The sequence below is a fragment of the Tachypleus tridentatus genome, chromosome 3 (genome assembly GCF_004210375.1).
Source record: "Tachypleus tridentatus isolate NWPU-2018 chromosome 3, ASM421037v1, whole genome shotgun sequence".
NCBI lineage: Eukaryota > Metazoa > Arthropoda > Merostomata > Xiphosura > Limulidae > Tachypleus > Tachypleus tridentatus.
Window position 1 is genome coordinate 104,964,648 of NC_134827.1, and position 19,592 is coordinate 104,984,239.

The 19,592-nt window shown below is 30.9% G+C and overlaps 1 protein-coding gene across 1 annotated transcript; it reads right to left on the bottom strand.

Moving 5' to 3' along the window:
- Positions 1-2,404: 2,404 nt before the first annotated feature.
- On the bottom strand, positions 2,405-19,263 carry LOC143247664 (TBC1 domain family member 13). The gene is made up of 13 exons (XM_076496047.1): positions 19,040-19,263; positions 17,869-17,942; positions 17,311-17,351; positions 14,943-15,004; positions 12,445-12,538; positions 11,455-11,537; positions 10,124-10,280; positions 9,569-9,700; positions 9,021-9,087; positions 8,337-8,579; positions 7,027-7,108; positions 5,745-5,802; positions 2,405-5,240 (listed from the first exon to the last, which is right to left on the bottom strand). The coding sequence occupies exons 1-13, from the start codon at positions 19,057-19,059 to the stop codon at positions 5,184-5,186; spliced, it is 1,170 nt and encodes a 389-aa protein (XP_076352162.1). The 5' UTR covers positions 19,060-19,263; the 3' UTR covers positions 2,405-5,183.
- Positions 19,264-19,592: the final 329 nt, after the last annotated feature.

Genomic DNA, 19,592 nt, shown 5'->3' on the forward strand with positions numbered 1-19,592 from the left:
TCTTTAACAAGACATTACTTGTATTTTCCATTTACCAATGGGATTAACTTTGTGCTGAAATTACAAGTCAAATAACTTCAAGAAAGGATTACAATGGTTTTATAAATATTCTTACTTCGCAACATTCTAAATTATTATGTAAATATGCACTTTACATTTTTACTATTGTTTAATCTATACAATAAAGCTCTTAGTGTCTGGGGCAAAAATTCCCTCCACCTCCGATTACCATGGGCATTTTAGGGGTTCTTGGTTACATTTGAGACGTGATTAAAACCTTTATCAACATTTTATTTTATTTTGTGAATTTGCTAGACATAAATGTTCCTCTCATGTCTGCCAGTGAAGCCAATGAGATACATGCTGTGACTGGTGCAGGTACATTGGTTATTATAATTGACTGTTTCTAGGACAGGGTAGTGCATTAATCTGCTCCTTCAAGTTTTAATAACTCTAAATTATCTCAACCAAGTGATATGTTGTATCCCTACCAAAACTGATTACTCAACAGTAAGCTTAGTTTTGATCCTTGTTGTACCAACCTTAAAATTTGGAGTTTGATGCCTACAATGCTCAACAAGTTTCAGTTTTACCACTGCTATACTGAAATTAAAATTAGTGGTTTGATTCCTATCATGAGCCAATCCATTTTGTAGCTTAGGACTCTTGACACAAAATCAGTTCTAGTTCTAGTGAGGAGCCTGTCTGTATAATTTTATTTCATTCTTGGGTAAAGAGTTTTCATATTTGCCTATCAAATGATTACAAGGTGTCATCCACTCCAACTATAATGAAATTGAATGGAAGGTAAAAAGGTGTTTGCTTCAATAACAGAGCTTATTACCTCATGTTATTAATTCATCCCAGAATATCTTATGTTCCCCTAAATGCAGTGGATGCATTTTTGTTACAAACAGTTGCCAATACAAAAAACCTTTTATGATATGCAAAACTCCATATGGAATACTCAGGTCAGTTTAAAGATGAAACTACTGGGACATTTTTATAAGCAGGCTCGTAGATTACTTTTTGGACAATATTATAATGTTTTAACCTTTTTACTATCTTGTACATTGGTGTTGTTTTGAATTAAGCACAAAAGCTACACAATGGGCTATCTGTGCTCTGCCCACCACAGGCATCGAAACCCAGTTTTTAACATAGCAAGTCCCGACATACCACTGAACCACTGGGGAGGTGGGGGGGGGGGGTAACTTGGGCACAGATCAAAGTTCTTTATATAAAAATGACTGAATATTTAAATCATCAAGTCACATAAGTGTAATCAAAATAGTCATGATGTAACAGACGTACAAGAACCACCATTTGAACACTGCCTAACATTCTATATGCAGCATGTGGGGGCTTAGAATGTAGATATGGATATCCTTTGTACTTAAAGGGATTGGAAGCTGCAGAGATATGGATATTAAAATCAATTTGGACCCTTAGGTCCACTCAAAAAGGGACTTAAATTCCACCTGAGCCATGGCAAGGGATACATGGTATTTAGTAACAGATGAGTATCTACAGGCAAGAGGAAAAGCTATCCACGTGTTTCAGACATAAAACAAATTTAACACTACACTAATTCAAATACTGTGAAACATTTGACACCTTCCCATTTACACAAACTCAATCAATGCCAGACATTCTTCACAGATATCAAAAGTAATGTTTATTCTATTTAAGAAATGCTATTGTAATGACTTGGAAGACAAGCAAGATGAATTGTTTTAATTTCACTCATTTTACCTGTTGTCCCAACGTTTAGAACAAGATTGGTTTTTGAAAGGCAAATCAAAATTTACTGTTTGTGTTTCTAACTATCACATTACAGTATAATCCTAGATCTTATGTGACAGACAAAATACTAAGTTTCCACTTAATGTTTGTGTTTGAATTTCATGCAAAGCTACATGACAGCTATCTGCTCTAGCCATCCATAATTTAGCAGTGTAAGACTAGGGGAAGGCAGCTAGTTATCACCACCCACCATTAAATCTTGGGCTACTCTTTTACCAATGAATAGTGGGATTGACTGTCACATTATAATTGCCTACAACTAGAAGGGTGAGAACGTTTGATGCGACGGGGGATTTGAACCCACGGCCCTCAGATTGCGAGTTGAATTCCTTAACCCACCTGGCCATGCTGGGCCCTCCACTTAACATACAAAAATCTATTCTCTTTAGAAAATATTCTACTTGAATAGAATAGGTTGTGTTTTCATATTTTGAAATTTAGGAAAAGATAATGAATACCACATTTCCACATGAAATAACCATGTATTTAACTTCCCCAATTAAAAAAATATTTAACTTGTTTCAAGCTAACTGTTTTTGACACCATCTTCATATCAGTTAGGATTATATACACATACATTATGACAGCTATACAGACATTTTTGGTAGAAAAAAGTATATTTTCTAGTAAACATTTCAAATACATAAATATTTTTTAAATGCCTGTTTACACAAGTAAAAACTCAAAAGCATTTAAAAAGATTTTAAAATTGCACTGCAGATAATATGCATTTCAAATTCACTCTCGGTTGTGATTTGCAGAAAGAAAAACCCTATTATTATTTACATTACACGTAAAATTCGTACAGAATTACACTGATAAATATTATCTGTAAATCAAATTATCTGACTGCAAGTGAAAATCTTGGAATATTTCAATTTGTTTAATGACTTAAAACTATAGACAACTCAAAAAGAAACAATAAAAAATACAATTATGCACCGTTTCAAATATTTTGACTAAGAAGAAAACAAACAATTTAACTAATGTTACAAATTTTAACTTACAGCATAAAAATATATGTAAACAAGTTTCATAATTTCCTTCTAAGTTTTATTCATCATAGGAAGAAAATTACCAGATAGTTATATGATTTTAAACAGTTTTCCTTAATTATAAACAAATTAATGCTTAAAAATAAATTTTGAAGATTAAATTATAAAAAATCTGAATTTCAGACAAAATCCTTAATATTCAAAATTACAAAAATAGATTTTAAAGTTAACAAAATTAAGTGTTAAAAATTCAACTTTGAAAATATTCGTTTTGATAAAAAAATTTCAGGAGTTGATTGGTAGTTTACTTTTCACAAGAATGCATTTTACAATTAAAAGGAATTGAAGTTCAATATTTTTCTCTGTAAATCTTTTAAAATCAATCAATATTTTAAATCTGAATTAATTACAAGTTTTCTAAAAGAGGTTAAATAATGACAAAGTACACATTTTTTTTTGTTTAAGTACAAAACAAAAAACAGATAATAACTAAGCATTAACAAAGTTTAAATTACATTTAGTTTTCATTTTTAACCCAATAACCTTCGAACCCATAAAATGAGAATTTCATAATTTGAAGAAGTAATTAAAACACATTTACTGCTGCACATTTGGTAGCAAAGAATATTAACTTGATACTTAAAGGAACATAGATGAACAGAAAGCAAGATAAAGTAACACTTAACAAAGGCTGCATTTATGATCTTCCATTTGTGTTTAACAGTTACATAAAAACTTTCAGATGGCTTGTTTCAACATTCAAATATAAAAATAATGAAAGTAACAATCTGATATTTTCACAAGTGTTCATTCTTTTGATTTTTACTTTATGTAGAATCATTTCTAATTACTTATTGCATGTTTACAATTCATATTTGTTGCAAAAAAAAAAAACATTAGAAACATCTGATTGCATATTTTTCTAAGTTACTCTATTTAACCAGGTTTTTAAGTCTCAGGTTTCCTGGTTTCATGATTGCTCATTTGAAAAATAAACTGTCTGTATCAGCTTAGTACCAAGTGCAAGAAACAAATTTTTAAAGATATAGAAACAATCAAATATAAAATAGATTTCTTAAAGAAATTTTGGAAACTAAAAGATAATAGAAATTCTTATATTAATACTGACTTGCTGTAAAGATGACTGAAAGCCATCATAGAATAAAAAAAATAGAGAAATACATTTTGTCAGCAGTAACTACATCTATTCATACACAACATTCAAATCTTTTTCTCAGGCACAATATTTCTTTCAAATGTGAATTATTTTGATTTCAGCTCCCCCTTTTATATTTAGAAATAAAAAAACATTTAATTGAATCTAAAACTAATGAACTATAGCATTTACAGAGGTTAGTTTTAATTAATTTAGGGTGATTGACATTTCCAAGGACTTCATACTTTACATTGATACAAACCAAAACGTAAAGAAATAACGAATGCACAATGACTTAAGTAGGGAAAAAATATTTTGTATCAAACTCCTCTCAAACAAATATCCTAAATACTTCCTTTATAAAACAAAATTATTCCCAGTGTAAAGTTCTGTCCTCCAAAAGATTACATATTTCAAAACTTTATGGCATCATAGAATTAAGAGACATTACAAGTTGTAATTGTTTATCACAAAACATTTTGCTCATGGACAACTTCATTGTTCAGAAACTTAAAACTGCTTAGGACTAAATGAGCTTCAAACGTGTAGTTTCAAAGTAACTTCAGACATAAGGACAAAAACGTTGAGAATACAACTTACTGAGGTTTACTTGTAATGTATTTTAAAGAGTACTTAAAAGTTTGACATACAAACAAGATGTGGGTGATGCATTAGACCAATAAGTTCTTTCTCACTTGGAACTTTCAACCATTTTCACAATGGCTATTATCATCTGTAGGGTACAGTACAATGTTTATTAGATGGTGACTTAAAAACAGCTCTTGGCTTTCTATAAAAACTACCAGAAGGAACATTCACAATACAGAGCATGTTTCAATTTACCCAAAGATAAAATAAATAGTAATGCACAATGGAGAAGTTATTTCCTTTAAAGAAACCTCTCGAACATAAAACAGAACCTAGCATACAACATTTTCCAAACAAAAATAACTCAATAAAAAATTTCAAACCCGAGATATGACCTATAATTTATTGTACTCTTTTTTTGGTTGTTGTGAGCAAACACAATCTGGGCAAAACCCTTTGTGTAATAACTTCCTCAAACATTACTCTTAATAGCTACAGAACAAGCTACCTGAACCTGGAAGTTTCAAGCTCTCACAGAGAACCTGTGTCAGTAAAACACAGGACTGTTCATATAAATATGGAATGCCTATACACAATTAAAGGCAGATCATTTATTTTTTGGCTTTTCCAGTCACTCATCACTGAAGCTCTACAGCCTTTTGAAGAACCTTGTGGATATCCATTTCTGGAAAGTTCTGACATTTGATGGAAAATAAAATATTTAAATATGAAAAAACCTCTTAAATTAAAATCTAAATATTTTTGGTTGGTTTATATTACACTGGCAACTTTAATAAAAAGAAATGATTATTTTAAAATAAATACATTTATTAGTAAACATGATAGTAACTAAATTTTGCTTTCTAAAAAAAAAAAAAAAAAAACATTTTACTAAAATCTAAGTTACATCTGCTATTAAATCTTTAGTGTATTAATTTTCTGCCCAGTTTTAATTTTAGAATGTGCTTTCAAGCACTGTATGGAGGGAAAGAAAAGACCTTAAAAACTTGAAGTAAATTTGTCATTCATTATAAGAAATTAAAAATCAAAGTACCTATGAAATTGCCAAAGTATATCTATCTTTAAACAATGTGATGAGGAAAGATAAAGCAAGCAGATTCCTGTGCAAAACAAAACCACGTTCACCAATTACAAGAAAGATTGTGTAATTAAATAAGTAACTTTGAAAAAATACTTACCTGAAGAAGTTTCAAGTTCGAAGGGAAGTCACCAGCTAACAGAAGATCTCTCAAAAGGCTAAAAGTAAGAGAAATTATAGTGTAAGAAAGATAAGTGACAGAATAAACCATCATCTTTGGTTATCTATTATCTTTCAATATACTGACAGAAGAACATGGGAGTAGACTGACATTACCTACAAATTGGCTTGCCATTAGATGGCACCACCAACACAGATAACGGAGACGAGATGAAATCAAGCCCTCTGCATTATTTTTAACCAATAGGAATAAACTGAACATGATTTCTATGTAGTTTCTATAAATAAAAAGTGGATAATTGTGCGATATCTAATTAGTCACAACTATGCACTTGTTACCTATATTGTCTTTCAAGTTCATTATTGTAAAGGTACTAAGGCTAGCTATTACTATTCCTAATTTCGAACTACTAACCAGAATGAAAGCAGTCAGAAGTATGCTACCACCTACACTAAGGGATTGACTGTTACTCTTATAATGCACCCAGATTACAGTGGAATGCAGGGAATATTTTATGGCATTTCATAGATTCAAACCTGGCTCACATGCTCAGATATTCAGAACTATCACATGACCAATCAGAACACAACATTTATGTTTAAACAAAGAAAAATCTGAACAAGGCTTAATGACAACATTCAGCCTACTCATAGGAACATAATTCATAATTATATTTACTTCTGTAGAACTAGTAATGATGAGAGACACCTGTTAAAATAGAAATGCATCTCCAAATGGCTGGTATGGGTATTAACACTTACCGATAAGGAGAGAACAATATTTTGACCTCCCTAGTTCATTTTAAGAAAGAGGTTCTTCTCTGCTTGTCAATAAAATCATTAATACCCATACCAGACATTCCAAGATGGATTTCTATTTCAAATGGGTTTCTTGTCAACAAGAAACTTACAATAGGTTTGTTTTTATTTTTTTCCAGGCTGTAAAAAAGGTATAAACTAGAAATAAACATAAGAACTATTTAATACTATGAAACATAGCTTATCCATAAAGGCTTTGGTCAGTTTTAAGAAACAGTTCAGTGATTTAATGTAGTAACTGTCACTTTGAAATTTCATAAAAAAACTAAAAAGTTAAATGATTTGGACCCATTTTCTAAAGTACATCACGATTCCAGAAATGGTTATAACCCTAAAAGTTCTATCTTGATTCAACTAGGAAAGAATTCCGAGGCAAAAACTTTAAATAAATACTACAAAAACAATATATTGATAAAAGTTGCACATTAGTAACAACAACTTACATCATCATGGCACAACAAACATATATAAGGAAAGAAAAACGTGAAGAGTCAGCCAGAAGGGAATCCCATATTCGTATCACATCTGAAAATAAAATAAATTAGGCTTAGTAGAATAGAAATGTCCCCTAACTTACTTTTCTGTCTGTAAATCTGATTGGTGTATATTTTGTGGTTAAGTTTTGTCTATTACAAAGAAACACTGCAATCGTTTTAAATGGTGTCCGACTTTCCAACTCCAGAACTAACAGGGCTCTTCTCCAGATTCTGGAAGTTTGATTAACATTTGTGATTGAGAAATACATGAGGAAATGTCTGTAGAGGTATGAATGATATTGTATATACCAAGATGGCTGGTATGGGTGTTAAAACTATTTTAATGGAAAGGTTTAATGTATTATTCATCAATGACCAAAGTTATGAAAATTTAACCAAAAGCTGGTATTGTGTGCTTCAGAGTAAAGGATTTATTTTGTTTTAATGTTAAGACAAAAATTTGTTTGATCTTATTGAAAAAAAACCCACACCGAGATACTTTATCACAATGCAACAATCCTATTCAAAGTTATTATTTTGTATACTCTTTACAACTAGATAATAATTAGTTTGTGTTACTAGTTTACCGCCATCTTTGATCTCATTTTCATTCAATCCTGACAACAATTAACTCAGGAACAGCACCAGAAGTGGTAATCGAAATATCAGATGAACACTTATTAGTAACTAAGTATGCAAAATAAACAAATACATAGTGTGTGCGTTCATGTGCGTGCGAGTTACTAATTAAGACCTTTGTGGTGATACAGTCTAGAAACCATGACAGTTGATACCTGATCAACCGATCATAATCATTTGACTAACATTTTATTAAACATTCTCCTTATTTGCACTTAGTACAAGACCTCACTAATTTTATTAAAAACAGAAGTAGATCTTACATGTCACAAGAGATTTTGTAGCTCAGAAGTCAGAGTAATGTTTAAAAACAGTAGTAGATCTTAGATGTCACAAGAGATTTTGTAGCTCAGAAGTCAGAGTAATGTTTAAAAACAGTAGTAGATCTTAGATGTCACAAGAGATTTTGTAGCTCAGAAGTCAGAGTAATGTTTAAAAACAGTAGTAGATCTTAGATGTCACAAGAGATTTTGTAGCTCAGAAGTCAGAGTAATGTTTAAAAACAGTAGTAGATCTTACATGTCACAAGAGATTTTGTAGCTCAGAAGTCAGAGTAATGTTACTTATATTCTCGTGACTAAAAACAGAAAACTTAGTTTATCAGTCAGTACCGTAAAAAGTGCTACATTCAAATTTACCAGGTAAAGGAAATTCCTGGGACAGGAGTAGGGTTATCCAACGAAAGCTGAAATACTGGGGTCTTATTTCCTGCTGGTTCAACTTCAACCACAAGGTGTAGTCATACCGTTGTAGCATCTCAAAAAGCTTCGTCATCATGGAACCAATTCCACTCTCAGAGTCATCCAGTGTCTTGATGAAAAAATCTCTGATTTCAGCCATTAGATTCGTAAAACAAAAGAAAGTGTCTGCTTCGGCATGTTCTATAAACCCAAACATTACATGTTTTTAATACAAAGACCATACTAGCTCATCATGTTCTGACAAACTTATTTCTTCTTTGACAAAAGAAATTATTTGGTCATAAAACCTAATACAAAATATTTAACAATTTAGAAAAGTGAAAAGTGTTTTATTTGATCTTTTGAAATAATGTTACACTTGTAAAAATAGTTCCTTTCTTTGAAAACTCAAACCTTTTTCATCATCTCATTATGCAACATAATGTTACATCAATATTCCACAAGATAAACTTTATACGATACTATTTGTTATACATAATTAATCGTAAATAAACTGGTTCTTGCACTATACACACACACACTGTTATATGTAATGACTGAATATGTGAAAGATTTTAGCTCCAATAACACATGAAAAATTACAATTATTCTTATTAAAAATAACAAAAGATATAAACTTACTTCTCCACTCTGCATTTGGATCACATGCAAAGGTGTAATATATAGGTCCTATGATTTCATTCATCCCCTAGCAACAAGAAACATTACATCAAATGTAATAAGTAACTGCTGCGTCGTTTACTGAAAAATATATCCTGAAATTTTGATGATACAAGAATCTCCCATAACGAAGTTGATACACATTAGAGGTTTTAACATTTTAAACCAGGAATAGTATTCAGTTTCTTTTTTAAAAGGGGCTACTTACTGGCTGGGACATAACAGCTACAAATACAATCTTCTTAAAAAATAACTGCAAAAGTACTAGTGGGACCTTTGAAAATACTGGCAAAATAGGCTTAAGTAATGTATGCAATCATATCCAAGATGACTGTTCTTGTAAGCATAAATCCAATCATTTATCTTTGTTTTAAATTTTGACAATCTAGTGCATGCATTTTTCAAAGTAATTAATGTCATATAGCTCAGCCTTGAGGTTAGGAAACAAAAAGACAAGAATTGCCAATTTAAGTTTCTCTCTGGCTACAAAACATTAAGTGATATTTTACCTGTACATAACTCTGGCCTGGGTTTAGTTTTGCATATATGAAAAGGATTCTTTCTACCACTTCCCAGTGAGCTTCTCCTCCTGGGGGCAGAGGCTGATATTCTTCAGTTGCTCGTCTCCTTGACAACGTAATCTTTTCATTGAAACCGCACAAAAAAAAAAAAAAAAAAAACCTTACTTATTGAATCATTACACATTACTAAAAACAACAAGCTTGAGTTATTACCATGACCTTTTTACGAGATACAAATATTATAACGTTAGCACACGAGCCACATTGTGCTTCATATTATGCTTTAATATCTCATTGGAAAAAAGCAAACAAAGATACCCATACTCCCCCACATACCAGCTTTAATATCTACATTTATTCATAATTTCCTACAAGTACTATTTTTCTTCCCTTTTTGTGCAACTAAGATAAAATCATGGCCAACATACACAGTTACACCTAAATCAACATTACACGTTTAACTCAACAAGCTTTGGATCATGTGTTCTTGTACGATCAATGATTTATAGAGTTCTGATGAGAATTACGTGCACATATTCTTACATTTGTTATTCCTAATCTATTTTGAGTTACGTTAGCAGAGTTTAGGACCGTTTGCTCCACTCGTTTCCTTAGCGTTTCCACATGAGGATTCTCCACAACTAGTTTACATGGAAATTCTGTTGCCTGTTGAAAGAAAGATATATCTGGGCACAATCTCCTGCCCAGACAATTCACTTTAATGTTTTTTTTATAGTAATAAAAGTAAAGTTCTTTTCTAACCAATTAAATGCTAGCTAGTACAACTGGGTTACGATGATAAATATTATTACAATTCTAGTTAATATACAACTTATGTACTTATCTTTAATTCAAGTGAAAACAAGAGGTTTTTTCAAGCTAAACATTTCCATGAAGAAGTCAAGTTTATAGGAATGAGAAAGTACAAATAAAAAGTTTGAAATTGAGAAAAATACTTTAAACGATAGTTAAACTGACATGACCAACAGAGGTGAAGACCCACCTAGAATAAAAGTCTGTGTCACCGTCAACTCAGCTATTTGATTGAGCTTTATGAATACCAATTAACTTGTACGATATACTTGTGTAACCAATCATGTACACCCTATGACTGGATGGGGTAACTGATTTATGTGACTGTCAGACAAAATGACAAGGTCTGCATACCACTCTAACTAGATGACTGGCTTCTGTAACTATCAAGCTATATGATTAACGTGTACAACGATTTAGTAACCTACACAAGTAGTTTGTACAGATAGCAATGAACTATACAACTAGATCACATGACTAAATTAAACTGCACAACTGGCTTATATGACTGATTTGAATACCTACAAATTGTGCTGTAGAACTGGTTTGTGTTAATATCAAACAAGTTATGGTTGGCTCACACAACCATCAAGTAAACTACACGATGACCTGTTTGTTCAAGTAAGACAATATAAAAATTTTACAAATTACAAAGAACAATTATGGTACTACAAAGTTTTATATAGTAACAAAAATGGGATAGCTTCTATTTTATTAACACCTCAAAATGTTTACTGTAGGAAGGCCTGAAGGAATAACTGAAGGTAGGGATACTTTAATTGTATAAAAATAAATACAAATTAACCCATAATAGTAATTCAAACACACTGACTGTTAGAAACCCTATAACCCAAGCAGTTCCAAAAAGGTGGATCTTTCTTTTCCAAGTGTAAAACTAGGAATGCTGATAAAGCTATTGAATCTCCTTGGTACAATCATACCAAGGATAACAACAGAATATACTTAGTACAAAATCTTAAATTTTTACTTTGTTTAAAGTAGTAATTGAGGGGTTGGGGAGGAGAAAGATTTTTACTCTGGTTAACATTACACTTACATACCTGACATCTTTATCAATCTGAAGCAACACCTCGTTATCTTTGAAGAATGTTACCCACTTACTCTCTGGATTTGGATTTAAAGGCTAAAAAAATAAATTTCAATCGTTACAAATATTACAAACAGTATCACAAAAACATTTTATAAATAAGAAATTGTGAACCAAGTAAAATATTTAAACAACGTTCCCTCGTTTGTGAATTAGAATGAAATGGACTACACACCGAGCTACAGACTTCTTCTCCAACTACCAAATGCAGCTTTGTCTGAAGAAATGGAAGCCATGACTAGACACGATTCAAATCCATAACTCCATTTACAGTCATGTTCAGTGTGCTTTAGAGCTGAGGAAGTTACTTTGCTTTAATATAGTCTCTTATGAGACTGTACTTCTGTATCTACTCAATGTTTTTGAAATACCAACTGAGAAACAATTACAGTATTATCATGAAAAACATAAGCAATTGGAAGAGATTGAGAGAGTTAACTACTTAATGAGCACGTGTGAAATTATAAGATGAAATATGATAAACGTTTAGCAAAAATAAGTCAAACGAAATATTTTAAAGAAATACGGAAACTTTGAAAAACTCAAAGATTAAGCTAGTGTCAATTTTTAGCTTTGTTGTTAAATCAAAGCTACAAACAATAGACTATCTGTGCTGTGCCCACCACAAGTATCAAAACAAAGTTTTAAGCAGTGTGAGCCCTAAGGATTTACTAAGCCACTTAACCTGGTGTCAGTTTGAACACAGTACATCAGTGAATATGTAAAGGCAACTATAGCAATTCCATAAAATTTTACTACAAGTGTTGAATAGTAGTTTATATACAATTACTCTGAGAAAAGAATTCCATTATGAATGTATACAGCCCAGTTTCTAATTGTGATTAAATTTAACTTAAATATAGAAATGACAAAAAGATCCATGCAATTACATTCACAACTTAGGGTTTTGAAATAAACAAATGGTGTAATTCAAATAACATACATGGTCCTCCAAGAGAGCACCGGATTCCAAGTCACGGTTTTCATTCAATCCCAAGTTAACAACGGTTTCTCGTACAAAGTTATCATAAGTCTCTCTAGAAATGAAATGCAGGAAGTTATGATACACAGACTCCTGTACAAAAACAGCTTTACTTATCAGTTCTCAAATTGTTAATCTTAGCTTTAACAGCTTCATTAACATAATAAACCACATGTATATCAAACTGAATATCTTTGTCATCCCACTGTTGTACAGTGAGGGTGTACAAAGAGACAATTTCATTACAATTACATTAAATATGTAAATACTTTGTTAATAGTATCACGTACACAAGGAACACGTTTGAGACAGACTTCACTCAATGACTCAGAGGAGACAAGTACATATATAGCCAGTCATATTGACTTACTGAGTCAAATACTTTGTCCATACACTACTTACAAAGAGGGTTTTTATTCTTAATGCTTGTCTTATGTAATGTTATTGTGAAGTCTCAATTATCTAATTAGTGACTGCCAAATAAACAAATTTATGGTATCTATAAACATGACAGTACCATTATAGTATACTTTTCTTTCATTAGAGTTCCTTTTAATGCATGGTAACAATGCGAACACTACATAAGCTAAATTTAAAGATAATATACAATAAATATAGCTTTGTTCTACTACATATCTACTCTCACTGTTGTCTACCACAACTTCAAATCCATGGTTGTGGAAAACAAAATTCAATCAAGGCATAATGAGATACATTTTGAAATGACCACTTGCATTGCAACATTTTCAGCAGTTGGTGTCAAGACATGAGAATGGGGTACAGTGAACAAGTCTAATTACTTCTGTAAACTTCCAACTATAGCTTTAAGTGCACGTTCTGGTACATCAGGTGGTAGATATATTAAAAGAATGCAATAATTCGTTTTGGTGAATAGCAAAACAAATTGGACGGTAACCAATTTTTACCAGTTACGATAACACTTCTGGTATTACAAATTTCTTTAATAATTTCTGAATAGAAATGTGCATCATGTTTAATACACGAGTAAAAATAAGCAGCTGGGCCACAAAACTAAAATTCAGTACTGATATGCATTGGTTCTCATTATCAGATGCTGAAATACACATCTTTGATTATAAGACTCCCCGTTTCTGACTACAATTTTCCATTACTGAACAAATTTACCTAAGCAATAGCTGTAAGGATAAACTGGTGAATTTTTAAATAAAAGAAACAAATTTAAAAACATTCATCTTGTACATTCAGTGTCTTGATATGCAGCCAAGGTTTTCTATTGGCTAACATTTGCAACTTTTAAAGTACTTTTACATTAGCATTGCACAAATTAAATTTTATGTTGACGTGCACGTGGATGCACATACATTTATAAAAAGATATTTGTTCCTTGTGCACCAAGCTATACAAATGACTGCTTGTAGTGTTTGCCAATGAAAATAATTCTCTTTATCATTATAAGCACTTAGATACACTATGTATTACTGGCCCTCTGGAGGTTCACATAGTTACAAGTTAATTTCAAAAGAAATTATCTTAAAAATATTTGTATACATCAAGAACAAAAACGTAGAAACAATCAAGTTTAAAAACAAATAAAATACAATTAGGAAGCAACCTGTAATAATTAAATATTAAAACATTCTTCTAATTTTGATGTCGTAAAAGTATATAGATACTTGTCTCAAGTTTACACAAACATGTTCATTTTTGTAATTTGTACAACTAAGTGCCAACATTAGTTTGGAAACTTGCCAAAAGCCATTTTGTTTCAAGTTTAAAAAAAAATGCTTTTAGGTAAGGGTTTCATTAAATATTTATGGTTCCCAATTTGTAATTTCTGAAGGAGTTTTAAAAATTACCAAAGTACATAATGTTTTCCAAGCTCAGAATATACTTCCATGTACACAAGTTACACCAAATGAATGGCATATAAAGTTATTTTTAACAACTCAGATATTTAAAACAGCAATTAAATGTATAGGTTAAAAACTTTACATATACATGCATGCATCTATAGATCTGAAATATATATTTATTCAGTTGCAGTATAACAAATTTTCTATTAAAAGCTACATGCTAATACAACAGTAAGGAACAGTAGATAAAAACCTAACTACACTTTTCTGCCACAGCTTGAACCTTCTTTGCACAAACTTAAATTTCAGTTAAAACACGAACAATAGTGAACAGAGGTTTTACACTAATATATTTTAATACATTAAGAATAACAGTATCAAACATGTGGAGTGTTTAACCTGTTTGTAGAATTCAGGTCTTCGTAACACATACTGTGGAAGAAATCGCTGTAATAAACAGACAGATTTGTAAGTGTTTACATTGTAGTAACTTATAGTAGGATTAAGCAAAGAGTTCTAGTGTCAGTTCTCACACCTGAAGTCATTACATTAAAAACTTCACACCTCCCATTACAAACTGGAAGAAGAACCTGAGGAATTGTTCCACAACAGAATTTATCATACCTTTGTTTCTTTAGGAACTCTACCCACTGACACCTTACAGGTGGTAGGAAGTTGAGAAGCAACTGCAAAAAAACAAAAACAACAATAAAAGAAAGTAGGTTTGATATTTAGTGAGGAACCTGCTGCCATACAGGATATGATCAGCCTGGTAGTTGAATGAAAGTGTGCCATTACTGGTGTGTGGCTTGCAAACATTCCGTTCACGTTTAGACCAGTTCTGTTTTATAGGTTTAAAAACTGCACTGAATGAAAAAACAGAACAAATGAATGGTAAACTAACAAACTTGCAGAACATGAATATTAAAAACAAAACATTGCAATAAGAGTAGTTAAGTAAAAACAAATGAATGGTAAACTAACAAACTTGCAGAACATGAATATTAAAAACAAAACATTGCAATAAGAGTAGTTAAGTAAAAACAAATGAATGGTAAACTAACAAACTTGCAGAACATGAATATTAAAAACAAAACATTGCAATAAGAGTAGTTAAGTAAAAACAAATGAATGGTAAACTAACAAACTTGCAGAACATGAATATTAAAAACAAAACATTGCAATAAGAGTAGTTAAGTAAAAACAAATGAATGGTAAACTAACAAACTTGCAGAACATGAATATTAAAAACAAAACATTGCAATAAGAGTAGTTAAGTAAAAACAAATGAATGGTAAACTAACAAACTTGCATAACATGAATATTAAAAACAAAACATTGCAATAAGAGTAGTTAAGTAAAAACAAATGAATGGTAAACTAACAAACTTGTATAACATGAATATTACTATTGTTAAGGTTACATCATTTATAATATAAAAGAAACTATGCTAACAGCAGACATGTGCTTTAAATTCATTTCAAATTTCTAATACCAACCAAGTAGGAAGTTGGGAAGACAAATTAATACCTAAAACAGTATTAACAATATTTTAGTTCACCAAATTTTATTCTTTTACAAAAATTCTAGGTTTATATTTCTAAATTATAAAGAAACTATTGAAGTAACAAATCAATCTAGCTAGTACCTGTTGAACAGTGACTTGTGAAAACAATACAGACAAACTGTCATGTTACTGAAGTGATTAAGGTCGTGCTCACCCAGAATAAAGAGCTTCCCAGTTCATGTCATTTCTTTAAAAAGTTTAAGCAAAATCTTTATTGATTTATTCAGCCATGCAAAATCCTAAAGCTGTACTACAAATAGTTTCTTAAATATGATTTGTTTTAAAGAGTGCCACTCAAGCCTTTGTAGAACAATGACTGTCCCCAACGATCCATAAAAACTGTTCTTTTTAACGTATTCCAAGAGTAGGACCAGAAATGTTTCATACCCTTATCTCTTCATAGCCAATAGCTCGTAATAAAGACTGTTTGAAAAATGTCCCAAAGTGAACAAGGTATTGAATTTTAAAGATTACTTTAAACTTGAATATAAGAAACTGATACCATCCATTCAGTCACCTTGCAGTATGACTATTAACATGAAAACAGTTCATTGTAGGCAAAGTATCACTTTCAGCTCAATACGTTTAGATTCCAGAATTCTGGGAGCAGTTAGTCAAAGTTTTAAGTGCGATTTCAGAAAGACAAAAGGTAAATCAATTTGATACTGATTTTTAGGCATTCACAACAAGCTTCTACAAGCTCTGAAGAGACAAAGGTATAGAGCAGATTTCTGGTCCTACTTTTGGGATATGTTACAAAAGAAAAAGTTTCCATGGATTTGATGGTGACTGTTTTACCAAAGGCTCATGATGCACAGACTTGCAATAAAAACAAGGTAAAATTTTTGCACGAGTGGCAATCTTTAAAAACAAATCATTTGGAGTACAGCTTAATAAACCAAAATGAAGATTTTGATTGAATTTTTTTTTAAGGAAATTTATGACATGAATAAGGAAGCTTTGAGGGAGTGGACATAATGACCCATTGATATACTGTCTATTAAATGTGAAAATATTGATAAAGACCCAGAAACTTGTTTTCATTGATGACTCATCTTAGACGTGAGCACTAATTATAAAGTATATACACAAAAGAGGGGTTGTGGAAGAAATTTACAATTTTCTTTAAACAATTTTGAAAGACTCAACCTAAACTTTCATTAGTTTGTGAAAGTTATTTTTCTATATAAAAAGCTTAAAATCTTCCAGTCTCTCACACAAGAAATTTAGTTGATTGTTCAAAAGGCAGAGTGATGACAGCCATACGAGAGCTGATTTGTTAGACTCTACAAGGGCTTCTTTGGCACTAATAACATCAAAATTACCATATTAAATTTAAATTTTTCCCTTGTTCTTAATAAATGTAAAATACACTTCTAAAAAGTACTAATTAAAAGAAACAGTGAAAAGATATGATTCAGTTACCTTCCAACATAAAGGACGATATCCACTATCATCTGGAATACCTGAAACGAAAAGAAAACGTGTCATACCTTACAGCTACCATAAAGATGGTATCAAAAACCATTTAGGTGACCTACTTTTGCAAAATTTAAACAAAATTTGCCTAAGATTACTATAACAACCATGGCCATTTGAAAGATTTCAGAGTACTTTTTGTGCATGAGCAAAAATTTTAAGTAAACACACATTAATGTAGACATCAAATAATTTCTTTGTGAATGTTCTTTACACAAATAATCATGAAGAATATTTTGCACATTTACTTTTCAAAAGAAGTTTCTTATGAATAAATTAAAACATGATAAACTGCACACATTTTTTAACAAAATTTTGTCTAATTAAGAATTGTATTTAAAACCTTTGAAGCTTTTTTTTTTTTTTTTTAAATAGTTGACATCTGACCAACAATAAATTTTAAAATTTTATTTGAATTTCATGTACATATTTTTTATGAGTTAAAAGACAAAATACAAGTACAGAAAAACTATAATGTTACACTTTCTTAAATCCAACACTCACCATTAAAACAAAGTTTCCTCACTTGATGGAAGTCAATGCAATCAGTTTCTAACACTTTTTGGAACTCACTCAACCTAAAAGGACGGTATAAAAGAATATATAAAAATGTACTTACAATAGTTACTAAACCTGCACTCAATAAGAACATTTGTAAAAGCAATTAGCATATTGGATAAATATTTAGTAATAAACAGTAAAGGTTTAAATTAAAACAAAAGTTTAATGCAACACCTATGATGTTTGAAAGAATTTTTGTAGAATGGGAAAAAGCAAAAGAAAACTGGTTATTTGTTAATATAAATACGTTATAATTATATAAATAAACACTGCTAATATGACTTATAAAATCCAGGTATTCTATTTTCAACTGATGGTAATTAAATATCTGTTACAGAGAAAGTTTTCTTGATCAAAGATGACATGGTTAAACAAAAGGACTAGTTTAGGACTTAGAAAATACTTTTTGATAACGATAAAAGGACACCTAGATGAAGACCTGTTCTTAATCATACAAAGAATTGACACCTTCATATTATTCATTCATAGAACAGCTTATTACAGGTGTACACATAATAGTATGTTTAGTTCTTTCAAAACTGTCAGATGGGTTTATGTTTAAAAATAATAATTTAAATATCCGATACATTGTTTAGGCAGAATACTCATGACAAAACAGCAACTGCCTGTCGTGGAGACGAAAGGCGGAAGACTTTCGAAACTTCATCCTCTAAACTTGTCTCCACAACAGGCAGTTGCTATCCATTCTACAAAGTTTCATCAATTTAATTTTTTTTGCTAGTCGATATGCGAATTTGATAGGACAACACTTTCATATACTTCCCTCCTACTGAAAATACTGACCTTATTTTCAAAGTTCAATCTCGACTCTCTACAGCTTACAAGTACAACAAACAGCAATCATTAACTTTTGTCACTTAGGAGGTTCTGCCTATAATACGCATTATCAGATTTAAAACACGTAAAAAGTTGATCTAATACTCGCACTGAAAACAGGAATGAAAGTAAAAAATTAAAATACGAAGCACATGCACACAGCTAAGCCTAAAATTAATTTTAATTCAGCGTTTCTTTAAAATATTATTTTGCGTTAATTTTACCAGGCAAAAGCAAAAAGTGTTTAATTCTATTTATTAGATTAAACATCCCTTACCTGCTTCGGTAAAATGACATGATAAAAAATAATTTAAGTACTACAAATAAAGTTGACCACTTAAGTTAAAATCCACATCAAAGAGTGTATAGACTACAATACAATTAACCCACCCCCTCGGTATATCAGTGAAGTATTAAGACAGTGGCAGAACTATACAACCTACATATAAAACTACATGTATTATTCCCTAAATGGAACTATCTCAGTTGAGTGCATGTGTGATGAGCACGTGATATTTAAATTATGATGTTTAATAATATTCGATGTATATTTTGTTTTTAATTTACAAAAAATAAAAAAATCAGAAAAATAATTTTTTTCTATACATTTTCAAATGTGAATAATATTATTTGTAAAATAATATTTAAAGTAAGTGCGTACATCAAAATGTTATGATAATAATTGTTTTTCCACTTCTTTATCTTGTGAGCGGTTCTTCGATAGAACAGCAGTAAATTTATGGACATACAATGCTAAATTTCGAAGTTCGAATCCCTGCAGTAGACATAGCAGATAACCCATTGTGGCTTTGCTTCTAAAATAAACGAAC